The 27575-nt window shown below is 35.4% G+C and overlaps 3 protein-coding genes across 8 annotated transcripts in view; 1 reads left to right on the forward strand and 2 right to left on the reverse strand.

The window, feature by feature from the left end:
• LOC306852664 (vesicle transport through interaction with t-SNAREs homolog 1A-like) overlaps positions 1-10289 on the reverse strand; it is a 139840-nt gene extending 129551 nt beyond the window's left edge. For all 6 annotated transcript variants that reach the window (XM_079389677.1, XM_079389673.1, XM_079389672.1 and 3 more), the window contains exons 1-3: positions 10091-10289; positions 5439-5497; positions 4774-4884 (exon numbers count right to left, since the gene is read on the reverse strand). In XM_079389677.1, the coding sequence (XP_079245803.1) occupies positions 4774-4884; positions 5439-5497; positions 10091-10184 (264 nt within the window). In that variant the 5' untranslated portion in view covers positions 10185-10289. The remainder of the gene's footprint in view (positions 1-4773; positions 4885-5438; positions 5498-10090) is intronic.
• Positions 10290-10308: 19 nt separating this feature from the next.
• LOC306852667 (palmitoyltransferase ZDHHC6) lies at positions 10309-18206 on the forward strand. The gene is made up of 11 exons (XM_079389681.1): positions 10309-10506; positions 12313-12838; positions 13465-13556; positions 14024-14183; positions 14399-14560; positions 14687-14740; positions 15733-15900; positions 16009-16050; positions 16135-16280; positions 17422-17468; positions 17557-18206. Exons 2-11 carry the CDS (start codon positions 12572-12574, stop codon positions 17655-17657), a joined length of 1239 nt encoding a protein of 412 aa, XP_079245807.1. The 5' UTR covers positions 10309-10506; positions 12313-12571; the 3' UTR covers positions 17658-18206.
• A 406-nt stretch (positions 18207-18612) lies between these two features.
• LOC306852666 (long-chain-fatty-acid--CoA ligase 5-like) lies at positions 18613-26965 on the reverse strand (the record flags this gene model as incomplete). Its single annotated transcript, XM_079389680.1, has 20 exons — positions 18613-18747; positions 19130-19201; positions 19342-19443; positions 19551-19694; positions 20311-20427; positions 20504-20592; positions 20679-20751; positions 21826-21921; positions 22024-22158; positions 22818-22952; positions 23127-23204; positions 23300-23373; positions 23530-23581; positions 23678-23710; positions 23836-24014; positions 25095-25194; positions 25468-25569; positions 25659-25723; positions 25880-25988; positions 26810-26965. 20 exons carry the CDS (start codon positions 26963-26965, stop codon positions 18613-18615), a joined length of 2046 nt encoding a protein of 681 aa, XP_079245806.1.
• Positions 26966-27575: the final 610 nt, after the last annotated feature.

The raw sequence follows: 27575 nt of genomic DNA on the forward strand, positions 1-27575 counted from the left end.
GATAGATGGATGGGACATGGCTGGGACATATTTTAAGTATTTCTTAAAAACAATTCTTCTTAAAAAGATGCAATTCTGTTCTGAAATAAGCCTGCTCCCGAGCAGGTTTAAGCTTATGGACCTGTTGCTATGACAGCAAATTCGGGATGAGCTTCGAAGAACCAAATGATCCAAGATCAAGCTAAATCGTCAACAATCAAATCCAGCTAACGGAGTTAGCAATGTACGAAGAACGGGCCTCAGATGTCGGTAACAACCCAAGTAATCCATACATACAAAAAAAATAAATTCTGAAATTAAGTTATGTGTAATAAAATTGAATGACACAGGGAAAAAGTACTGAACTACTGAAATGTACTTACTACTTCGTACAAAAGCATGCATTGCTCAGATGTGATTTTGGTCCATTCTTCCACAGAGTCTTCAAATCTTGAAGGTTCTGTGGGCCTCTTCTATGAACTCTGATCTTTAGTTCTTATTTTCTATTGGATTCAAGTCAGGTGATTGATTGGGCCATTCTTGCAGCTTTATTTACTTTCTCTGAAACCATTTGAGAGTTTCCTTGGCTATGTTTGGGATCATTGTCTTGCTGAAATGTCCACCCTGGTTTAATCTTTATCATCCTGGTGCTGTAGGTCTTGGGACTGAACCAGCTAATATTAATTCCCCTTGACTAGGGGCAGGATTGCTTTCTAATTACTGATAGATTTCTGCTGGTGTCTTGGCTTTCCATGCCTTTTTGCACCTCCCTTTCTTCGTGTGTTCAATTACAATTACAACTTAATTTCTGAACTTATTTGTTTTGTTTTCTTTGTATGGATGGATTACTTGGGTTGTTACCGACATATGGTGAACATTTCAAGTAAATACCACTTTAGAAATATATTTACTGAGAAAAATGGTGAAGTGTTCAATACTTATTTTACCCGCTGTGTGTGTGTGTGTGTCATATATATATATATATATATATATATATATATATATATATACATACATACACACACACACATATACATACATACCAGGCGCATACATACACACCTATATCACCCCCACACATAGTGGGGAAGAAAACATTTTAATTATTTGTTAATAAACTAGTGCTTTCTTCTCAGTCGGTGTCGGCTGAAAAGATGAAGTTGCCGAATGCCGACGCACTCGCCATCTCCACATGAACTTGTCTTGAATAGAGAAATGCACCTTTTCATTCCAGCTACATAATTAGAGATTTTTTTTTTTTTTTAAATAGACATTTCAAGCTTTCTATTGATTTCTTTGTGAGGCAAGTAGGTTCATTGCTGTGATGCACTCCATTTCACAGAGACTGCATGAGACGGAAGAAAGCGCATCTTGTTTATTTTCTCTATTTTACAAAAGCACAACCATTTGGTGTTATTGGGAGTGTACACAAATAAATCAGAACAAGTTATTTCCGCAGGGGAAAAAATGCAAGGGATTGCACGGGCACCTCCATGTCATGCAGTAAGCGCGATATAGGCTCATAATCAAGTTGATATGTGCACACACTGACATACAGTGCATATTCATCTAAAAGAGGCAGCTGTGGCACTGCCCGAAACAGCAGCAGTGTGGAACAATGGCAAATTCTCTCTCTTTATTTTTTCTTATTCTTCTTTCTTGTTTGATTGTTTACAAAAACACTAGCTTTTTTACTTCGTATACATGAACAAGTACTTACAAATAGGCTAATAAATCCTCAAAACTTATATTACATACGACGACATGTTTACAGGATAATTGCCTTTATTTTCGTTAAACACAGTTCTTGATACAACATATCTGACCGTTTAAACAACAAGCGTAGCCATGTAAACTTTTAAACTGCTTAATTTGTGTGTAAACGCCTATGTGAAAAAACTTATTCTGGCCAGTACTAAATGCAGCATGCAATTTAAAATATCTTTTTTCACTTTTCTTTTTTCCCCCGGCTATTATTAATATCTTGCAGATTCTGCAAACTGTATGTAAACTTATGACTTAAAAATTTGTGGAGCATGTGTCGCAAATAAAGTGAAAATTAAATGAAAAGTCTATTTGCAAGTCTATTGCGGCATTAAATTTAGATCTGCGCATGGTGCATTTCTTTTCAAGAGTTTTTACAGCGTTTCGCATTATAACCAATCACATGATTCTGTTGATTTTGGCAAGTCAGAGGCATTCAGAAGAGTCATCTCATCGCTGGAACGCTGGAGTGTTGGTCATATTGCGCGCGCTCACTGACTGAATTCTGCACTCTGGCGAATTCAAAAACAAGAAAGTGTTTTTTACATTGTAGACAGCATCACTGATTATAACTGGCGCTTTTTTAGAGTGCTTACACTCACGCTAGACTCAGTGATTATTCTTTGATAATCTAAATGTTCTTTTTTTTGTTTGCTGTATAATTTGTTTGTTCTTTGAATAACCGTGGCAGTGTTATAATTAGAAACTTAAAATGTCTTTTTATTAAACCTGTGATCATCGGGTTAAATACAAATTCAGTCTTATTAAAATATATTGTAACACAAATGGTACTTGACTAAAAGGAATTTATGACGTGCTTTTGAGTCTTGCTCATTTAAAGTGAAAGAGAACTCACTCACGCGCTCTCTTATTAACCATTTTCGCGATCCCGATAAACTGAAAGTGACAGCTTTTAAAGATTATTACGGGAGTTTGAAAATGTGACACTGATTTAATACAACAGTTCAATAAACAAGAAGTTAATATTAAGTGACTTACGTGTCTGAATATAACACTACTGCCTGATTTTGTGCCACTTCATCAAGGAAAATAGTTCCAAATAAAATAACAGCTGATCCGCTGCACATCTCTAAAACCAAACACAGCGGTGTTTCATTCATGAATGACCTGCATGTTTAAAGGAATCTAGTGAGTCTGCAAGTTATGATTACCCATTCATAAAGACAGTCACTTGCTTTATTCCGCCATTTGAACGAATCAATTGAATGAATGATTCAGTGATAAAATCAGTGACATACCGCCACCTGCTGGCGGTTTTAGTTTAATTTTTAAAGTATAATTTCAGTTATTTAAATCATTTAATATTTCTATATTCAACAGTTTATATTTAAAACATTAATCTCAACATGAATTTATCAATTTAATTGCACTCATGCCACCTCTGAGCCACATTAAACGCACCTACAAGCCACTTTTATGTTCTTCTGTGCCACCTCTGTGGTACAAATAATTTTTTTATTACTAATAAAAAAATTATTACTTATTACTTATTACTTTCATTACTAATTTCATATGATTGCTAACTTATTTGTCTTATGCTACTTCTCTTTATGCTACTTCTGTTTAAATTAGAAATGATAAAAGCTTAAAAATATAAATTATTGAATTTGACATAGATGACATACTTTTAATAAAATTAGAAAAATGCCAAATGTAAACAGAAAATGCCCCTGTAAATCACTTTAAGGAGTCAAATATCACCTTGTATTAGGAAGGCGAATTTTTGATCAGAATTTTTGATTATTGATCAGAAGTTGCTCCTGAATTTTTTTAAATTAGGAGGACAAGAGCTCCTAAAAAGAAAAGTAAGCATAGAACCCTGTGTAACAGTATATTAGATCAGTGCATGAGGTCTTAAAGAGACAGCAGCCTAAATAAACCTGCTGCTATCTGTCATTACGGTCTATTTATACAGTAAAGACTATACAGTGTTATTTTACAGTTGAACAGATCATTACAAATTTAATTTGTATCTTGTTTTTTGTTTGTGCTATTGATTGTCATTAACTTATTTGTTCATATTTTATTATTTACTTGTCTTTTTAGTTATAATAAATTAAATTCTAAGTGCACGTGATTCTTGGGTGGGGAGGGGGCGTGGCCCATAGGAAATAGTCCTGCCACCACAGCTGGAAAAAAACCTAGAGGAAGCACTGCGTGTGCGTGTGCGTGTGTGTATATTCAGGTTTAAGTCCCCACCAGGATATATAAACCTGCACACACACACACACACACACACACACACTCCCACATTTTGTTTTATTTAAAATTAAATATATTTATATATGCAATTGAATAAAGTGGTAGGACAACAAATGATGACTGTGATTTAAAAAAATAACATTTTAAGAAACACAACACACAAAAACGTGTAATATAAATTTATATTTTATATATATAAAATATATGTATACATAAATGTTATATATTATTACTGAAACACAAGAGGGTTTACTAGAAACAGGGAATGTAGTATATTATCCTGGTCTCAGAAACTCAATAGGGCAAGGCCAACACCTCATATTCCAAACATTAAAGAATCAAAGTTTGTTTATTGTGTAGCTTATCCTCTCCTTATCCAGTATAACGTAACTGTGCCCACCTCAGAGAAAATAAAAAGACGTGTATTTGAAGAGAACTATTATAGTATGAGAGTAAGAAAGACAAACATGGTGATGTAAAACAAGCAAAGGAAAAATTTGGCTTCAGAGGAAAAGCGTCTCATTAAGGTTTGATGTGTGTGGGGTGGATTCTTCATGGGCAGGTAGAGTTATGAATAACTAAACAAGGACATCTGGCAACAAATACAGGCCTGCTCTCCTTGGCCCAAGTGGTAATGCAAAAAATACACTCTGAATTAACCACAGAGGAAATGTCAACGACCTTGGGTGGGTTTTGAGTTGAAGAACCAAGCTTCAGAGTGTTTATGTGAAGATGAAAGCGGCCAATGAAAGCAATCACGCAATATATGTTTTCTTTGTTTGGTATAAGGACGTTTTTAATACTCACAAAATCTTTCTCAAGTTTCTCCATCTCTTGCTTGTAGCTCTTCAGACGGCTGTTGTACATGCCTCGGCTCTGAATAGGTATCTCTCGAACCTCCAAATCCATCTGCTCGAGCTAAAAACATCAAATAAATTCAGTGTAAACAATCAAACTACTTCGCATACCATTTTGATACAAAACAATTAAACTGTCTAGCTAGTTTACTGTCAACCGGAGGCAGCGCAGAGGCATCGATTCTGGCTTCTGGCAAATCAAGTCATGTTAGGAGGTGCCGCTTCATTAAAACCTCTGGCGCGGTTGAGCTCTGACAACTACGACATGTGTCCGTGTCACATGTGAGCAAACCGGCGTGCAAAAAAGGGCCCCGCTGATTTACACTGTCCAATCAACATGACATGATGGGACAATTTACATGCGACACACATCCCTCCTTTCGGCACCTGCCACGGCGCCTTCCCCCAATAATGGCGAGAAATGTGTCGCGCAGTGTCACTTAAAAGCGCATTATGTGGATGTGATCACACCATTAGCACCGAGCAGCCTTCAGCCAGATGAAGAGTGTCTCATGTCACCGGCGACATTGCAGGTGTTGTTTATGCAGGGGGGAAATTTTTCCAAATTCATTATTTAGAAAACGAGTGAGTGGAAATTACTGATCAAAGACCCACCAACTCTCTGACTTCTTCAAGCTGTTTGTCGACATTTAGAACCAGCTGTGTCTTCTCCTCTGAAAGAGAAAAAGAGGAAAACATATTGATCAGTGGATGGAGGAGCTGTGCTTCATGACAACAACCCGACTCCCCCGCAACAACAAGGGAGCAAATAAAAACAAGTCTGCATTTGAAGATATATTTACACATTCTCAACGCACAAAGATCCATATTTGATGTGTCTTATTTTTCCACGTGTAAACGCCTTTGTTAGTTCGTGAAGGAGCACAGAGACGCCTCTTGGCAACTCAAACAAGGAGAGAGATGTCAGCTCCGCCAAACTCTGCTGTTCTGCCACCCACTCGGAACGACTACAATGAGGTTCTATTGGTTTTTATCCACTGGTACGAGCCAGGCCAAAGTATAGAGCGTGACTGAATTTCCCTTTCCTAATTTGCATCTACATCACCTCACTAATGTTTATTTGGAAGATGAAATACATGCTGTACATTGTATCTAACTCCCCAAGCATGTTCATGAAGCTTTTCCTAAAAATAAGAGAGACTGTAATCTTGGGGGCATTGTTAGGAACCACACAAAATGCTAAAAATGAATGACAACAATATCATAAATCTATACTACTTTGTTAAAAAATAAATAATAAAAAAATAATAAAACACACTAACATATACCACTTTTATGCTTATAATTTTAGGCATCAGTGCATTATAGTATAATAATTATAAAATAGCTAGTTTGGGGTATGTATGATTTTTTTAAAGAAATTAATACATTTACTCAACAAGGATGCATTAAACTGATCAAAAGTGACAGTGAAGACATGTATAATAATGTTACAAAATTTCTATTTCAAATAAAACCTGTTCTTTTGAATTTTCTATTCATCATACAATACTAAAAAATCTATCATCGTTTCCAAAAAAAATATTAAACAGCATAACTGTTTTCAACATTGATAATAATAAGAATTGTTTCTTGAGCACCAAATCAGCATATTAGAATTTTCTGATATTGACACGTGGAATAATATCTGCTGAAAATTTAGCTTTGCCATCACAATAATAAATTACATGTCAAAATATATAAAAATAGAAAACACTTCTACATTAAACTTGTCCCTAAATTAATGTTACTACATCACATATTTTAGTACAGCTAGCATCCAGAACCAGAACTATTCATTTATAATATATATTCATTTTGTAACGATAGAAGCACGCTATAAATGAATAACCCTGTGGAAGAATATCAGTACATCTACTGATCAAACAAGACCAGCGAAGCACATCAAACCATGTCAAGCGATAGCACTAATCATGAAGAAAAAAAACATCAAGCGATATCATACGGGAAGCTGTCAATATGTTAGAAACTAAAGTGGACTTCTGTTTTGCCCTTTGGCTTTCCAATGTCTTTTGGTGGTCATCAATCCATTTTTAAAATCCGTGTGCAACCTCACAGCCCACACAGTGTAAACAGCCAGGGGCTATTCTCTACAAGGTGAGCAAACACTGCTACTTCTCTATTCACCCCTGGCATAGGGCAGGTTGAAATATATGTCTCACTATTGCAGGTGCATGGGGCAGTACCACAAGGTCAGGTGCTCTTTGGGCAAAGCGTTGCACTGAGAAAAGTTCGACTTGAGACATCTTTGCATCTCTGCTCAATTTTTCATTGTGTGTGACTGACAGCTCTTTCTCCTTGTGCAAATCTACCCAAAAAAAACAAAAAAAACATGCACATTTATGTTTAATGGAGCAAGGCCTTGCATTATTTTCAAATTCATGTTTCGCAACTACAAGTTTTGCACTGTTCAACAAAACAAAACATCTTGTTGTTGAGCGGGGGGGTTTGAATGGCCAAGGGCATTACAGGGTCTTTATCAATGTTTCTACACATGTGACACTGTACAATGCCATGAGAACAACAGCATAAGTCGCTTTGTTGAAGCCATTGTTGGTCGCAAACAAATTTGTGTACCTAGGAAAGAGAAAAAGCATTTTTTATGGGCATAATTGAGATTTGAATTCAAGAGCCGAACTCTGGCAACACTGAGGAAGGTTTGGCCATCACTAATGAGTATGCTTTGCTTATGGCTTTGTTCATATTCAGTGGACTTATTTAAATACATTTAGCAGCTGGTGGTGGGCCGGTCTGATGACACACGGTTTGTTTCTGCCAAGCTCTGAAGAAGCAATTTAAGCTTCAACAATTCACCACATTACACATTCTCATTCTTTTCAATATGCTTAAATAATGCAAAAGAAAAGCCAATCGCGTTGCAATTGTTTGACAGCGCTCACCGAACTAAGCACACACTGCTGTACGATTTTGAATAAGTGATTAATCCTTCTCACCTTTTGTTGACGTACAATAGAAGCACCGAGCGAGTACATCAGGTTATTACGAGACCAGACCTCTGAGGTTTAATACTGACTGAAAGCAATCATTTATATTAAAAGTCACCAGACTGTAAAGTAACCTTTCATTGCCTTTCACTGACTTTTAGTTTCAATCCTGCAAAGTCAGAACAAGATCTTGAATTACTTTTATGTATTGAATTTTGAACTGAAACTGAACTGCATTTCTTAAGTTCACAACATGAGCAAAACAAAAAAGTTGTATCAACTTCAAAAGCATCCTGAGGAGAATTTCCAGAGGATAACCCAGCACTACCACACTTTTGCGTCCCTGAACAGTTCAAAAAGGGCAAACAAGCGTACAGAAACACTGAAAACACTAAACTCAAGCAAACATTGACATTGCTCTCAGCCATAAGGTTGTGTCAGATATCTCTCAAGCATTTCAAACAATAACATTCAGAAAGATTCAAACTCAAAACTCCATAAGGTTAGGAAAGTAAGAAATTAATGCTTTCATTCAGTAAGAAAGCGTTAAATTAAACAAAAATAACATTTAGAACTTTTCTCATTTCTATTTATCTGTGAAAAAACTGCTTTCCACAAAAATATTACGAAAGACTGTTTTAAACATTGATAATATAAGAAATATTTGCGCTCCAAATCAGCATATTAGTATGATCTCTGAAGGATCATGTGAAACTGAAGAATGGAGTAATGATGCTGAAAATTCAGCTTTGCCATCACAGGAATGTATTATATTTTGAAATACAATCAAAATAGAAAAATTGCAATAATATTTCACAACTTTACTGTTTATTGTATTTTTGATTAAATACATCAAACCTTAGTGAGCATTAGAGATGTGCCAAAAATATTTAATGGTCACACTTTAGTTTGGGGACCAATTCTCACTATTAACTACAACTCCTAATTTGCTGCTTATTAATAGTTAATAAAGTAGTTGTAAAGTTTAGGTGTGGGGTAGGATTAAGGGATATAAAATACAGTCATGCAGAATAAGGCAGTAATATGTGCTACTAATAAACAGCCAAAATATGCTAGTAATAAGCATGCTAATAAACAACTATTGTGCGACTAATAGTGAGAACTGGTCCCTAAAAGTGTTACCCACTTTAAAAAATCTTACCAGCCTCAAACTTTTGAACAATAGTGTAGGGTATAGTTCATCAGATGTGCAAAATATATAAAAGGAATAAATATTACACAGGGATGTATTTCATTCTATTCTTGATTTCAGATGTTTTATTTTCTGCTTTCTTTTTTTATCAATTCATACAAACCTCTGCTATTGTCCTACCACTTAGCCAAATAATATCAGACAGACCTTAAGATCATGAAGCATATTTCTTATGGGCTTCTGGGACACTGTTATGACTGGAAAGAAAGTCCTTTATAAACACAAGTTTGATGATATTTTCTAATAAGGTTATTTTTAGACCCTCTGAGCACTCTCTCACCTATCCAACATCGCACTTATTTCATAGCATCATCCCCATGGCAATGTATTCATCTGATTTGAGTAATTAAATGCACAGAACAAGTAAAGCAGCAGTAGCTTTAAAGAAGCTTAGACTTATGAAAGCCTACAATCCTGAAGGGTCCCAGCTAGCTAAATCAAAATTTTGACATAAACTGCCCCCGTGTACATTTCTATGTGATACATTATACATTATCTATGCTGACCTAGTAAAGGAGGATACAACAGGGGTCAACGACCTCTAGGGGCTCCATGGCGGTACTGCAGGGGACCACCTGAAGTTTTAGCATCCATTACTCCAGTCTTCACTGTCACATGATCCTTCAGAAATCATTCTAATACGCTGATTTTTGTGCTAAATTATTATCAGTTTGAGTCCCACTTTATATTAACCCCCCCCAAAAATGGTCATTGTCAATTATAATAATGTCAACAACACAAACAGGGTGTCAAAACAGTATCTCGCATCTCGGTCTCACTGTATATTGTTTGTACTGTGTGCTGTTAAATGCTGTGAGCTCCAAACTTGTATTCTTCTCTACTTCAGCCAACTCTTTAACTCCAACAAACACAACATCCCAGATCCATGTCACCCAAATCCTGTATCTTCCCACATCACTGGAGAAACACCTGACACCATGACCCTGACGAAACCATAGCTCAATATGGGACTTTTCTAAATAATATATCAAGCAGACACACCAACAGAAGGAATGAATCATTAAATGAGCTGTTTATGTCTTCCTGACATGAATGTTTTGCTAGCAGCTAATTTACCAGCCACTTACCACCGCCTAGTTTGGGTATTTTTCCAATTTTGTTGGTTATTTCCGCGGTGAGGGTGCCAAAGTCCTGCTCGTACGCTTCAAAATCCGAAGACATGTTGTATTTTTGTTTTAAAAGATTAAAAGAGGGATGAACTGTGCTGCGTTACACACTGTTGCTTGTGTCTGCTTCTTATTGACGTCCGCGTCACTTCCGGATGGTGTCACGGAAATTTGTTCACGAGCTCTTCCTGTAAATGGTTCCGCTGTGGTGTGATTCGCGCGTGTATGTGGATCGTCTCTCTCGTTTAATTATGTTTTAGTTATTAAAAAAAAAAAAGATTTCGCTTCTGACAATATTACGGGCTTTAAATAGCAAGGTCACTGATTCATATTAAGCGTGGCTTTCAGTTTTTCTTGGACTCTGATCGCACGTCGAGGTACGTTAGGTGTTAACGATTAATATTTCATTTTCAAAAAAATCTCTCCAGTAATCAAAGCTATATATGTTGCTGTTGTCATAAAGAAAGATTCAGAACTTCATAAATGTCTCTTATTAGTAATCTTTTTCGAGGCATGTGTTATTGATAAGGTCTGATATCTTGTGGATTGGTCATTATAAAGATAAAGCTAATCTCTACAGCTAGCCTCTATTTTCTTCTGTATTCTAATGTAATATATATGTGGATTTACACTGAATGGACTCAGATTGCATTTAAATGGGATGTTGAGTAACAGAGAACCGGTCAGTTCATGCAGACTGACAACAACTTGATAGAGTTTCTGAGTTTCTTCTGGTGCTAGACATGTTAAAAGTCTTCTTCTTTTATTTGTTTAACCACAAGCCAAAGCTAATAAGAATCAGATCAAGTACGTTTAACCTAAATGATGTAATACAGGAGCATAGAAACAAAGCTTTGGGTGTGCCATGAGAACACAAGAAATGCAGCCACTGAAGCACAATAATTGACATGTAACATTAACCAATGCATTCTCTGAATAGTCCTGATTTCTCTTTAGCCCTGCTTTATGTTATAATGACATCACTAAACAAACTGGGCTTAGTATTTAGACATAGAAATAGTGACGTAGAACACATAAGCATAGTTTTATTGCATTTTTGTGTCGTGAAGACAGTTGGCCTAGCCTTTAACAAAAATGTATTTTTAAAAATAGACAATGTCACATTTGAATTTGTTCTCATTCCATAAAAATAAAAGAATGGAGTGACAGTGACAAGTCTGGAAATGATAAAAAAAAATATTCAAGAAATACCAAAGTAGATAGATAGATAGATAGATAGATAGATAGATAGATAGATAGATAGATAGATATGAATTAAGTAAATAAGATCAATCTATATATGTATGCATATTTATCTGGCCATTTCTATATATAATCTGTCTGTCTGACAATAGATAGATAGATTATAGATTATATATATTGCAATAGATATATTTATGATATTACGATAAACACTAAATATCTATATGTAGAGAGATATGTCTATATTGCTATATAGTAGCTGGCAGTGATAGACAGACAGACGGACGGACGGACGAATGGATAGACAGATAGATGGACAGACAGACAGATATATAGATGGACAGACAGACAGACAGACAGATAGATAGATAGATAGATAGATAGATAGATAGATAGACGGACGGACGGACGGACGGACGGACGGACGGACGGACGGACGGACGGACGGACGGACGGACGGACGGACGGATGGATGGACGGACGGACGGACGGACAGACAGATAGATAGACATACAGACCGATAGATAGACATACAGATAGATAGATAGATAGATAGATAGATAGATAGATAGATAGATAGATAGATAGATAGATAGATAGATAGATAGATAGATGGATGGATGGATGGATGGACGGACGGACGGACGGACAGACAGACAGACAGACAGACAGACAGACAGATAGATAGATAGATAGATAGATAGATAGATAGATAGATAGATAGATAGATAGACAGATGGACAAATAGATAGATAGATTAGATAGATAGATATTGGTAAATAAGGTCCATCTATATATATATATATATATACCATATTATTATACAGATACCGTATTAATTTATAAAGTTATACAGAAATAAACTGGAACAATGATTAACTGTGGTATTTTGCCTTAAATTATGGTTACCCTGTTTGAGTCATTTAGATTTTGTTTTTCTCTTCCATGTTCCTTGTTTTCTCCACCTTTCTTCTCTTCAGATGGATGGCTTGGCTTTAGCTCGAGGATAGGGTGATCAGAGGATTAGTACGGAAGGATGCCACACGCTGACAGAGTCTGGAACTCTAGGAAACGGCTGGCTCCTGTGACTGGTGACGTAGCCGATCGCTGGTTGTTTCGGAGAAGACAGAAAAGATGCCCTTTGACCTCTTTAAGTCACTGCAGTAAACACACACAACACGCCTGACTATTTGACCTGTTAAATTGAGGACCTTAAAGACGCTGAAATCCACAGAAACAATGAATATTCTGTCTGCTATAATCGTGTTTGAGAACCTCCATGAGGTCAAGAGGCTGTTCCACTGGGGTCCGATCATCGCTCTGACGGTCATCGGCGTGTGCTCCTCCATGGCCATTCTGGACTCCATAATCTGGTACTGGCCACTGGACACCACAGGAGGCAGCATCAACTTCATCATGCTCATTAACTGGACCGTCCTCATTCTTTACAACTACTTTAATGCCATGTTTGTAGGCCCTGGTTACATTCCTCTGGAGTGGAAACCGGTAAGTCTGTTTTGGGCTATTTTCAGAATATTACAGTTTTTGAAAGAAGAGTCTTATGCTCACCCAGGCTGCATTTATTTGATAAAAAAATATACAGTATTATTGTATATTGTTGCCATTTAAAATAACTGTTTTCTATAAAATATTTAAAATCTTTTTTAAATCTAATCTATTCCTGTTATAGCAAAGCTGATTTATCAGCTGCCTTTACTCCAATCTTCTGGTTCACATGATCCTAAGAAAATAATTATAATATGCTGATTTGGTGGTCAAGAAACATTTCCTAATATTATCAATATTCAAAACAGTTATGCTGCTTTTGATGATTGCATTTTTTAGGATTCAGTTCAAAAGAACAGCATTTATTTGAAATAGAACTATTTTGTAACATTATAAAAGTCAACTTTATAATCTTTTTATCTGCAACTTTTAATCAATTTAATGCATCCTTGCTGAATAAAAGTATGAATTTCTTTCCAACAAAATCTTACTGACCCAAAACTTTTTAACAGTAGAGTATAAAAAGATTTTAAAGCATGTGTATGTTGTATGATATTGTCTGTTTTCTGAAGGTGTCTGCATTCAGCATGTCTAATATGCATTATGTTGTCTGTGTTTTCTAACAGGAGAATCAACAAGATATAATGTACTTACAGCTCTGTAGATTGTGCCAAGGCTATAAAGCCCCAAGGTCACATCACTGTCGCAAATGTAACAGGTAGATTTGTCTCAAAAACAGACTGGTTTCTATTAATATGGATGCATTTTAAAGCTGAAGTGTGTCAGTAAATAAAAATATTTTCCTATCCTATTTGAATATGCTAAGATAATTAGAAGTCATTCGTTTTCTTAAAAATGCCATCTCTACCAGCCCAACATGGGAACATAGGATCAACCAGTGGTGTTAGTTCGGGATGGGACTATTAGTTTGTCTTCAATGATAGGTGGCATATTTTAGAAACCTGTTTTATTGTTAATCTTCATTTTTAAAAGCAGGTGCATAAATTACAGACTTCAGCTTTAAAGGGATAGTCTATCCAAAAATTGTGTTAATTTAGTTCCAAACCTGTATTGACCTCGTCTTCTTAGATCTAATTCCCTTTAAGGTTTCATTTATTATTAAACCACTATGTGCTTTATATGTCAAAAATATATAATGAATATAAAAATGGTCTCTTCCCTCAGGTGTGTGATGAAGATGGATCATCATTGTCCCTGGATCAACAACTGTTGTGGTCATTTGAATCATGCGTACTTCACCAGCTTCCTCCTGCTTGCTCCACTGGGTTGCATGCATGCTGCGCTAATATTTATCATGACCATGTACACTCAACTTTATGATCGGGTAAGTGTTTTCTCACATATTAATTGTAATAGCTAGAAACAGCTGTAGCATTGACACATAATGTACATGTAATGTGTGCTTAAGAATGGCTAGGCTAAGTTAAGATGAGCTTTAATAGAAATTTTCATAGATTTTTTTTTTTTTGACTAATGCCGGGGCTGACTTTCTTACTCATGGATGTTGTGATGATGTGCTGCCCATTTTCTTGGTTTTAGATCTCATTTGGTTGGAGCTCTGTGAAGATTGACATGAGCGCTGCTCGGCACATCCACCATCCCATCATGCCTTTCAGCATTGCAGCATTTGCAGCCACTCTCTTTGCACTGGGACTGGCACTGGGTACCACTATTGCTGTTGGGATGTTGTTTTTTATTCAGGTAGTAGGACATGATTTCTCTCGCTTCCTTATTTTCTTTCATAGAAAATTAAATAAGGTCTGTTTCATTTTAAATTCTGTTTAATATTTCCCGCAGTGAATTATGATCAGAAATCTTTTGTTTTAGATGAAGGTGATTCTTCGAAACAAAACCTCAATTGAAACATGGATTGAGGAGAAAGTAAGCTTGTTTCCAGTATACTTATCTTCTAAATGAGATGACCTAATCCAATATTCTTTCCCTAAGCCAATACTCAGTAACACTCTCTCAGGAGTAGCCCTTTAAAGACTTCCCTGAACTATGAGCGCTTAGTGTCATCAAAATGCACACACATTGAGGTGCTGAATGTCTTTTTAATTGACCAGTGCTTCAAGTTAAAGAATCTAGATAGCTGGAAATCAATATACACTACTGTTCAAACGTTTGGGGTTGATCAGATTTTTAAAAATTCTCACCAAGACTGTATTTATTTGATCACAACTACAGTAAAACCAGTGATATATTATTACAATTTAATTTATTATTATTTTTTTATTATTATTATGATTAATTATTTTTTTTCCATTTTTCCATTTATTCTGGTAATTTGGTGCTTAAAAAACACTCTTAATCTTATCAACATCGGGAACAATTTTGCTGCTTAATATTTTGTGGAAATTGTGATACTTTTTCAATTTTCTACTAAATAAAAGTAATTTCTTTTAAAAAAATACCTACTGAACACAAACTTTTGAACAGTGGTGTAATCATTCAGAATTTATGTTTACGTAATTGTGAAATGTAACTGAAATGGAATGTAACTGAAATTATTTGTCCTTAAATTATCCTGCAATGTAACGTTGATTTAAAAAAATAATATTAAATGTAATCTTACAATTGTGAGATATTAAAATTCATAAGATGTTAAGCGCTATATAAATCCCTCATTCATTCATACATTCAAGGTAATAGTAATTACAAAATAATAGCAAAATTCAGTTTTAAATAGAGTTTAGCATATATAACTAAAAAATATTGCATGTTGACTCTCCAAATGCACACGTACAGTATAAATGTGTTTATTTGGTCTTCGTGGCTAGATAAGACCTTATGGAAGTATAGGACAAAAGACTTTGAATTCAGTAAGTCATGTGGGTTGTATTACATTAAAGCAAGAATCTCTGTGTTCCCAGGCCAAAGACAGAATCCAGTACTACCAAACAGGTGAAGACTTCATCTTCCCCTATGACTTGGGCAACAGATGGGAGAACTTCAAGCAGGTGTTCACCTGGTCCGGCACCCCCTTAGGAGATGGAATCGAATGGCCTGTGCATGAGAAGTGTGACCAGTATACTCTAACCGTATGTACTCAACATAACACATATTACTGATCATCCTTTAGATATTATATTTCAGTCTAATACAGCTCTATAGCTCAGTTTGTAATGATATTTTTCCTCTTTATTCAGATTGAGCAGCTGAAGCAAAAACATGATAAACGCCAGAGGAGTGTGAGTATTGCCGGAATCACTTTTAAACACTAGAGGGCAACATTTACTAAAGGACTGACACAATGGTGACCGTCTACTCCACAGGTGGAGTACAGAGTGGTGGAGATCTACAATGGTGCTTGTTGCCCGTTGGGAAAGGGACTGAACACTTTCTTTAGGACACCTTGTACAGAGGAACCCAGGATCAAACTCACAAAGGGGGAGACCATCTTTGCTACAAGAGGAACAAAGTGAGCCATTGGTTTTAGTTACTTTAGTGGTCCATAGCTTCCAATGGGGACTCTTGAAATATATATATATATATATATATATATATATATTAGTCCTGTCAAACGATTAATCGCGAATTAATCGCATCCAAAATAAAAGTTTTTGTTTACATAATATATATGTGTGTGTACTGTGTACATTTATTATGTGTATATATAAATACACACACATGCATGTATATATTTAAGTAAAATATGTTATATTTGTATATTAAATATATTTATATATACTATAAATTATATAAATATATACATGTAAATACATATAAATATTTTCAAAATACATACTGTATGTGTGTGTATTTATATATACATAATAAATATACACAGTACACAGCACTAATATATATATATATATATATATATATATATAAACTTAAATTTTCCCACGTTATTAGACCAGAATGTTTTACCATATTTTAGGGAGTTTTAATGCCATGTTATAATATAAAAAAAAAATATATATAATATAACAATGTTTGGGGTAGTAAGGCTAATTTCTAATTAATTTATTATTTGATTCAGCAAGAATGCATTAAATTTATCAAAATTTACAGAAAAGTCTTTTACAATGTTACAAAAAAATCTACTTCAAATAATTGCTGCTATTTTGAATTTTCTATTCATCAGAGAATCCTGAAAAAAAAATGTATTGTGGTTTTCACCAAAATATTAATCAACACAAATGTTTTCAACTTTGATTATAAATATTTCTTGTGAACCAAATCAGCATATTAGAATGATTTCCAAAGGATCGTGTGACGCTGAAAAATAGAGAAATTGATCAAAGTCAGCTTTGCCATTACAGGAATAAATTTAAAAATGATTATATTTTACAATATTTTAAAATAGAATAGAGTTATATTTTAAATTGTGATAATATTTCACAATTTTACTGTGTTTACTCTATTTTTGATCAAACAAATGCAGTCTTGGTAAACATAAAATATAAAAAAAAAAAAAAAAAACGTGTTTGAACAGTAATGCAAAATTGTTAGGTCTTGATGTTTTTGGAGAAAAATTTATTTTTATTTTTTTTACTTTTTAGAGTAACTTTTTTTTTTATATAGTTTTTTTTAAATATGTTCTTGTTAATCAACAGATGGTGGATGTACGGAGACAAAGTTTTGAATGAGGAACAGGCAAAAGGTAAAGTTTTCAACATATTATATGATCAAATTCAGCAATTAAAAGTGTTTCGTAATTTTGATGCTTAAAATTATATCTCTCCCTAAAGCTGGAGTTCGAATTAGAGGATGGTTTCCACGCAGATGTGTTGAGAAGTGTCACTATGACTCGGCGAATAATTCGACAAGCGAAGAAAAGAAAGAACAATGATACAGAATTCTACATTTCACAGCTCGCTTTGAACAGAGGACCTAATATTAGGGCCTGAACCCTGCTGAGATGCAAATTTCTTTCAGATTCTTTTGTAAAGCTGTTCAATGGCACCAGCGCTAAGTCTTGAGGTAAATTGATACTGACAGACACCCCAAAGTTATTCACTTGTGTAACTTAATAACATTTCATTTCCAAAGAACAGCTGCCAGAGAAACTGGCAAATGAGAAAGAACTAGGGGTTTTATTAAAATGGGATTGGGGCATATGGCAGTATATTCTCTAAAGGGGGTTATTAAGATGTTTACTTGAAACTTATTTCTTCTTCTTGCCTTTCTCTTTCTCTTACTTGCTTGCTCTCTCTCGTTCGTCGATGCCCACACTGATTATGCAAAGCCTTTTTTCCAATTGTAACAAGGTCTTTGTCATGCAAATTGTTTATATAATGGAAATAACTATTTTATTTTATTTTTGATGGCTTACTTTTTTGTAAAACTGATGTGAACCTCGCTGAAGTTTTCAGAGACAAATAAACAACAGTGATCTGTATAGTAATTTCGTAATTTTATTTTCTTCGTATTTTTAATGGAAAGCAACCACAAAATTAGTTTCTACTCCACAAAGCACCTGTATGTAAATACAATTGTTTATTTAATTGATGTATTGACATTGACATGGTAATGTTTTCACATTTTCTTCCTTGGAAAAAAAATAAATTAACATTCTTTGGTATTCATTACATTTTTTAAGAATGTTCGTACATTTGTTTTATATTAACATATCCAGACAAATCATATATGTCTTCTTGACTGACACTGAGAGTCTCTTGGGCTCTTAAAAGTTACTTAAAATTGATACAGTGCTTATAAAATAGTTAACGTTTGAGCAAATATAGAAAAACAGCACTCATAAATACATGGTCACACCGCAGAATATCCTCAGATTTATTAATGCACTACATGTTAGCATAAAGACTCTCAATCTGAAGTTTAAAGAATTTAGTGAGATCTGCCCGTTTGGCTTTGAGTGTTGGAGTGAGGAGACCGTTTTCTATAGTGAACATGTTGGGATGCAGGTACAGGTCTTTTACCTTGAAAAGAGAACATTATCATATTTAGACGTTCAGTTAAGTGAAGAAAACCATACAATATATCAAAATGACATCAAAAACTTATTTGTTCAAAATAGTTTTGAACTGTTTTCACTTGTAAACAGCGCTTGATCTGTGCATATATCTTCAGACGAGATGTCTCATTAAAATGTCGCGGATTACAAAGCCTCAGAATTTTGCTTTGCAAGATATTAATTGATCAAATGGAGTTGTGTTGTGGATTATTCTGATGTTTTTATAAACTGTTTGGACTCTCTTTCTGACTGCGTTAGATCAGATCTGCTTTCAGCAGATTTTCATTTTTGGGAGAACTATTTCTTCAACAATAATATATGCTAATAATAGCCTAACAGATGCTTACTTGTTCAAAGGACTTCAGCCCTGCTTCACGCCCCAGCTTGTTGAGGTCAGAGATGATTGCGTTCTTTATTTCCTACAAAATAATGAGGATTATTAGCTAAACTTAATATGTAACTATTTTGTCACACAAGCAAACTAGCAGAAATCCTTTAGACTGAATTTTTGCATGTATGTATTTTTTGAAGGTAAAGTGTGTTAATACACACAGCATACCTGATTTTTACAAAGCTCCTCTAGTGAACCTTTCACTCCCAGTTTTTCTGCAAATCCTGGTAATACTTCAGGATCTGGCACCACTATGGCCACCAAAGAGGACTGGACACATTCAATTGAAATATTAGGCAGGCTACATAATAAACTTTAAAATATAAAACCAGCATTTTTTACCATCAGAAATAGCAAGGAATGGATATTAATTTGACCTTTAAACTGTCACCATGCACAAACACTTGTGCGACTGGAGCGCTCCGAATGTAAACGTTTTCTATTTTTTCTGGTGCAATGTATTCTCCTTGAGCCAGTTTGAAGATGTTTTTCTTCCTGTCGATGATCTTCAGCACTCCGCTCTGGCAAATTGAACACAAAACATAACTTCCATAAACATCATCAAATCAACAACAAATCTTGAGGTCAAGATTTTGTCTTGATTTTTTAAATGTTTTTCAAAGAAGTCTCTTGTGCTTATTAAGGCTGCATTTATTTTGTTAAACAATTCTGTAATAATGTGAAATATTATTATAATTTAAACCGTTCTCTATTTGTATATATTTTAAAATGTTTATTCATGTGATGGAAATGCTGAATTTTCAGCATCATTTCTCCAGCCTTCAGTGGAAACTATGAAATCTTGTTAGAAATATTTTGAAACATTCTAAATGTCTTTACTGTTACTTTTGATCGATTTAATGCATCCTCGCTAAATTAACCCAACCCAAGTTTTTGAATGGTAGTTTACTGTATAGTAATGTATTTTGGGGAAAACAGCATCATGATCGTGTTTCTTGGAGTTTGTTACCATTACATAATTTAAACGAAAAATATTAAGCATCTTCCTCATTTTGGAGCTAAAGATCATGCACATATTACTTTGTGGCTGCCTGCTGATATCACAAAACAATAGGCCTATACATTTTCTTCCTTCTAAGGTGCATTATTAAAAAAAGAGAAACCAAGGGATCTCACAGGCAGCCATTTGCCGATATCTCCAGTGTGTAGCCATCCATCTTTGTCTAAAGCCTCTGCTGTCTTTTCTGGGTCATTGAGATATCCACGAAACACATTCTTCCCTTTGACACAAACCTAAAACGAAACACCAAACCCATGAGAGGGTTCAATGACATTTTAGTATATGGTTTATAAAATGATGTTCCATTACCTCTCCTTCATCGTTGGATGCAAAGTAATTCATTTCCTCCACATCAACAAGTTTGACAATATTGCATGGAATAGGAACTCCAACATGACCTGAAATCAACAGTACACAAAATAAGTCAGTGCTAAGTGTTGTTTCACACTGAAAAAAAACATGATTTTCAGTTACAGGAACCCACCAGTTTGCCAGTCTCCCGGTATGGTGAAAGAGCAAGCCGCAGTGCACTCTGTCTGGCCGTAAGCCTCGAATATCTGGAAGCAGGCCAGTGATAAAGGGGTCAGCACTGGGTCAATGTGACACCAGATCAATACACATACAGTGTCCTCCATAAGTATTGGAACAGTAAAGACAAAATTGCTCGGTTGGCTGTGGAGTCAAGACATTTACAAATATGATTAAAAGATGAATATGAGACAAAACTACAGAATGACATTTTATTATTGGGTGATTCAACACAAAGATGTTTTATCAGCTAAGAAGTAAAGCACTTTTAGAGTTTCATCCCTCTATCTGATGTGAGCATAAGTATTGGAACAGTTGTCTCACAGGTCTTTCTAAGTGATCAGCTGTGTCCTGTTGCATTAATTCTTCAGGTATTAAAATTTTGCCGACCAATATTCAAGAAAATGCCACCAGATTCATTGGGAAGTGCTTCATATTGCATCAGGACAATGACCCAAAACACCCTGTCAGTTCAGTCAAAGGCAAAGAAATCGAAAGTCTTAGATTGCCCAAGTCAATCTCCAGATTTAAATACGATTGAACATGAATTTCACCAGCTGAAGAGCAGAGTAAAGGCAGAAACTCAACAAAACAAGCAACAATTGGAATTGGCTGCATTAAAGGCTGGGAAAAGCATTTCAAAGGATGAGACCAAGAGTCTGGTGATGTCTATGGGTCACAGACTCACTGCTGTGATTGTGCGCAAGGGATCTGCAACTAAATGATAGCTTTTAATATTTTATATCTGCCTTATGTTCAACTGTCCAAATACATATGCTCACATCAATGAGTGGGATGAACTCTAAAAGTGCTGTTTTTATTTGGTAAAACATAAAATGTGACATTCTGTAGTTTTGTCTCATATTCATCTTTTAATCATATTTGCAAATGTCTTGACTCCACAGCCACAGAGCAATTTTGTCTTTACTGTTCCAATACTTATGGAGGGCACTGTACATACGTACATATACACCCTGTTTGACAGTGGCCATGTTTATTAAGTACACAATAAAGCAATACTGCATCACATCGTCTTTTTTAAGCCAAAACAGGAGCCATATAGTTAATCGATTTTTGGTGTTATTATACTCTTCCTTTCATACCTGGCACCCGAGGCTTGCCCGAAGAAAAGTGAGCACATTTGGAGAAATGGGAGCAGCCCCCGTTACCATCACCCTCACACGGCCCCCCAGGGACTCCTGCAGAAAGACAATTGAAAACTTTCCAGAACCATTCCTCCCAGGAGCACCACTCTTCCCCAATAAATACAAAAACCCTCCCATCTGGTCTGTTGGAGATACCTGCACTTTGTGAAAGATGAGTTTGTCCCATATGCTGTCATTCCTGATAATTCCCTGCTTGACCTCTGCACATTTCTTCTCAATGGCAAAATTCAGAAGCCATTTCTTAAAAGGAGTCTTGGCCCCACTCTGGACCTGGAAGACAGCGGAAAGTGAACAATGAGCATTTTATTGGTGCTCTGTGTGCTCACAATATTCCATTTCTTCATTCCATATTCAATTACCATTTCTGCTCCATCAACCAAAATAATTAGAACAATTGAAAAAAGGCACAACAGAATCAACCGTTGAGCATCAGAGCAACACACCATAGTGGTGTCTCATCCTGCAATAAATCATCATTTTTGAACGAATCGGGTGAATGAATAATTCAATGACTCACACATAAAGAAAATTGCTAGTTTCATTCCTGATGAACCAATAGGTTGAATTAATATGATATGTTACATTAATTACACATACAGTATATGTTAAGTTCTATTAATATGATAATTAGTTACTTGAGAGTCACTTGTCGCCATCTACTGGTGTAATGTAAACTGAAAAAAGCGTCACTAAAAATCCACTATTGCTACAAAATCCTAAAACTGCAGATTCCGCATTCAGCCTGGACAGAAAATTGCTTGTCATATATATATATATATATATATATATATATATATATATATAACAAAATGTAATCATGCCTAAAACCATACCTTAAACATTACGTACGCACACTATTTAGTGAATGAATAGAGGCCCATCTATACAAAAACTAGGCTCCAACAGTGCATGTGTGTGTAGTTTCATACCTTGTCGTAAACGCGATTCAGAAGACGTGGAACAACTGGGAATACAGTAGGCTGCAAGGCTTTCATGTCGTCTGGTAGAAGTCTGATATCACCTTGGAAAAACCCGACTTTTCCCCCTACACTGTACAGCACTGTCTGATACACATAAATAAGAACAAGCAAGCATGACTTCAGTGTTCTTTTTCTGCAAAAGAAATTCATAATGTGATTTATAAAAGATTCTAGTACATGACACTGAAAATTTGAAAGAACTTCAGCAATGTTTCATCAAAGATGATGGTGAGCACCAAAGATGAAAGAGTGGCTTACCTGTACAACTCTTTCAAACATGTGCGCCAGCGGCAAAAACGAGATGGACGCGTCAGATGGAAGGGGCACAAAGACGCTCTGAAGAAACATGGGTTTGGCATTCAACATTAAAAATCTACACTCCCATAGAGACTTTGTAAAAATCATGTAGCCATCACACTGACATACAGTACCTCAAAAGTCTTAACCACGCCGGCTGCATCTGAAACCACATTTTCATGGGTCAGCATGGCTCCCTTTGGATCCCCTGAAGCAGAGAATACCGAATTAAAGCTCACACACACATAGAACACACCACAATATTCACTAGAGGTGGAGCAGCATTGGCTTCACAGATATAAATGTGGCCTGCAGTGTTTCTTGCAGTCTTGAAGCAGAATAGAATAAATCACATCACACTTACCTGTGGTTCCACTAGTAAAGCAAATAATACTGAGGTCTTCTGGTTTTGGTGGCTGTAAAAAAAAATCATAGCGCATTAAATTTGTCAAATATGTTGATGAATACTATTTGCTAAAAATAATGAAATTGATCATCAACCCATTACTCACAACTGGCCTTTGGTGGTTGTTCTTTCCCAAGGCCTAAAAAACACAAATGTTTTTAAAAAATATATTCTGTTCTGGAACCTTGAAAGATATCAGAGCCTGTAATATTTTGTGTTATTGCTATATTATTTATCACTGATCAGATAGTGCTGTCAGTGTACCTCTACATCTTTCAGGGGCAGGACGTCCACACCACTCTTAGAGCCTCTATCAATCAATGCAGAATCATAGGGGTCCATGAGAATGATGGTTTTCAAGACAGGCGTGAGGTTTTTCTCACAGTTATCCAGCAGCGTTTCTGCCTTATCCTGCTTATCACATATCACTGTGGATATTTTTGCTGCAGAGATAAATATAATAGGCTTCTTAAAAGTTCCAATCAGATGTAATACAAAATTACTGTGGTATTAAATACCAAAAAAAAAAAAAAAAAAACTTAAATATGTTAACTTGGGAAGTTATAGGGTAAGTTTGGGGTCAGTAAGGTAAGATATTTTTATAAATACTTATTACTTTTAAATAAATACTATTATTATCATCAAGTGACAGTAAATACATTTATAATGTTACAAAATATTTTGAATTCAAATATATTCTGTTCTTTTTCACTTTCTATTTATCAAATAATCCTGAAAAAAATGTAATAGTACTATTTTCAACATTGATAAAAATAATAAATATTTCTTAAGCATCAAATCAGCATTAGAATGATTTTTGAAGGATCATGTGACACTGAAGGGTAATAACTGCTGAAAATTCAGCTTTGTTGAATAAATTACATTTTAAAAGATAGTAAAACAAAATATTTATTTTAAATTGCAGTAATATTTCACAATGTTACTTCTTTTATTCTATTTTTCATTAAATAAATGCTGCCTTGGTGAGCATAAGTGACTTTCAAAAACACTGAAATATACGCACCCCAAACTTTTGAATGATAGTGTATATTAATTATTAAAATTAAAATTTGCAACCAGTGACACAAATCTTTTCAAGCAGGTTTCCACAAAACTCCCCACTTCCATTAAACAGATAGTCCCGCCCTAAACTCATCTCATTGGCTGAGCCAGAAGTTGACATTTCACAGAACCAACCAAAGAATATATTACAGTAGTTGTACTCTGCATATTAAACTGCAATAGATGTATTTTTTAATATAGTAAAATTACACACTGCACCTTTAATTATAATATCAGTCATTAGTTAGAGAAATAGAAAGAGTTATGTGATTATGCAAAGGTAAGCAAAGCAGCTTGAACTCTGGAGGTAGAAGTAGCAAGGTTACTGAGGTCGCTAAAACAATAAAGTCATCATCTTCTGAAGGATTATAAGTCAGCAGAGTTCAGCAGGTGTGATCACTAAAGCTGCTCTGACCAACACCTCTAATGAAGCAAGCAAGCAAGCAAGCAGGCTTAAGTACCTCTATTAATGATGAACACAAGAGCCTCAGGTCCCAAGGTGTCGTAAAGAGGCACTGCAACCATGGAATAGGTATAGCAGGCCAGTTCTCCGATAATCCACTGAAAAGAGGGACGAGAGGTTAGCGTACAGTACATTGGATCATCACTAGTGCATTAGGATATACTGTATTTAAATAGCCTTGTCTTATTTGGTATAAATTTGCCAACATGCACTAAATTTAAAACAGGAAAATAAAAACATTTTCTAAATTGAGTAAGAAAAATGAACAAGCCTTATAATATCTTAAGCCATTTCCTTTAAAGGATGCTTAAATATTTTTAGTGGGAAAATAACACAGATGTATCAGTATTGATTTTGACTTATTTTGTCACCTCTGGTCGGTTCTGAGCGAAAATGCCAATAAACGATTCTTGCGATGGCTTCTGGCCACGATGGATAAGTCCGGACCCCAAGAATTCAGCTCTGTCTGAAACCTGAGACAATCAGAGGCAAGCATTGAAACAAAGACCTCAGTTGTCCTTACTTTTGAGCTCAAAATTATGTTTGCGGTTGGTACAGATACCTGTTTGTATTTAAGCCATTGATAAGGTTGCCCCTTCTTTCTGTACCCCAAGCACGGTCCATTTCCTGCACGGAACAGATTAAATATCTCACATATGCAATCACATGCAACTGAGGTTAGATGTTAACTAACATACCTAGCATGAAAATAGGACTTAATTTGATTTCAAAAGAATGTCAATATTCCGTGTTGCTATAAATTTTGACCTCATGACCTCTCACCTGAAACACGCAGTCCTCTTTGAAAAACCTCATATAGAGTTGTGGCATCCTCATATAAGTATGAGATCAAGTTGTCATCTTTCAAAAATGTTGTTTTTCTAGCACCACCCTGTAAATAAAAATTTGCCAGTAATATTAAATCACTGAAGAGATAAAAGACATTCAGAATACATTCATCTGATTTTTGAAGGATTATTTGACCTTGTAACAACTACTGAAAACTCAGCTTTGCCATCACAGGAATAAATTACTTTTAAAATATTCTGAAATAGAAAACTGTTATTTTAAATTGTAATAATATTGCACAATATCACTGTTGATTTATTTTAAATTATGCATATTCATATGAGGACAGCCATATCAGTAGCCTTAAAATGTTTTTATAAAGGGAAGGGAAGTGGTGTGAGGCCAAGTATGTTGACCTATATTCAGAAATTGTGCTCTGCATTTAACCCATCCAAGTGTACACACAGTAGTGAACACACACCTGGAGCAGTGGGCAGCCAATGCTGCGACGCCCAGGGGGCAGTTGGGGGTTTGGTGCCTTGCTCAAGGGTCTCATCTTAGTCGTGGTATTGAGGGTGGAGAGAGTGTTGGTTATTCACTCCTCCCACCTACAATCCCTGCCAGACCTGAGACTCGAACCCACGACTTTCGGGTTACAAGTCCAACTCTCTATCCACAACTGCCCCTGTTCAACCAAATCTATACTTTTGCTACATCTTACATGAACAGTTATTCATACTTTTTTAGCTTTTCTGTTGGGTTTCAGTGCACATTCCTTGTTAAAAAACAATGGTAATTCTTTAAGTACTTTTATTCACAAAACTAGGTATTCTGACTAAAACACTCACAAGATGTTTTAAGAAGACGGTTCATTTTTAACATAATAAATTACATTGCGTAGAGCTGACAAAAGATCACACTCACCGCTACGCCCATGGTCTGTCGGTTGAGATCTGTGGGTGGCTGCAGTGGTTTTGGTCTGGTGTTGAGATGAACCAGAGCTACAGCTGCGAGGCTGAACAGAAACACCAGTCCTGAAGTGGACAGTGGGGTAAACAGGAACTCAAACAAGAATTCCATAATGCACAGGATCTGCTGAAGCTGCAGGAAAAAATTCAACAGTATTGAAAAAAATCTAGAATAACATGGAGGGTTAGTTTCATTCATAACATAGTATTTGAATTTACTTCTGAATTTACAGGAAGTTCAAGGTCCCTGTAATCACACAATTGTTGTTTTGATGCTGCACTGATTAGAAGGTATTGATGAAGACAAATATCAGTATGACCTTAAAGGTTAAGGTTAAAGGTTAAGGTGAAGGTTAGAGTGCCTAAGTTTGTTCAAAGGTTGAAGAGCACAGTACAGTCCAATTAGAAAATATATCTCACAATTTTTATTATTATTTTTTATTTAATTTTTTGGAAGGGAAATTTTGGAAGTGATTTTTATTTTTTTTTTTAAGTTAAATTCCCTCTTAATGTTCTCCAGTGTTATACTTCAACACCTGTTGCTGTTCCTTCAGGATTCAACATTAACTCCAGCATTGCACACCTGGCTATTATAATGCTATTGGATTGGTCCATTATCTGGCCAGCAATGCGTTTATGGAGGGCAAAGTCTAGCAAAGGTTATATATAACCCTTTTCAGCCTCAAGAGCATCTGCTACCCTCTCTAAAACATAGAAAGACA

This window comes from Barbus barbus, assembly GCF_936440315.1.
Source record: "Barbus barbus genome assembly, chromosome: 32".
NCBI classification, from domain to species: domain Eukaryota; kingdom Metazoa; phylum Chordata; class Actinopteri; order Cypriniformes; family Cyprinidae; genus Barbus; species Barbus barbus.

Coding starts and splice junctions, on each gene's coding strand:
- LOC306852667 (XM_079389681.1), top strand. CDS start 12,572: ATGAATATTCTGTCTGCTATAATCGTGTTTGAGAACCTCCATGAGGTC. Junction 14,741..15,732: donor AAACATGGATTGAGGAGAAA/GTAAGCTTGTTT, acceptor CTGTGTTCCCAG/GCCAAAGACAGAATCCAGTA. Junction 15,901..16,008: donor GTGACCAGTATACTCTAACC/GTATGTACTCAA, acceptor CTCTTTATTCAG/ATTGAGCAGCTGAAGCAAAA.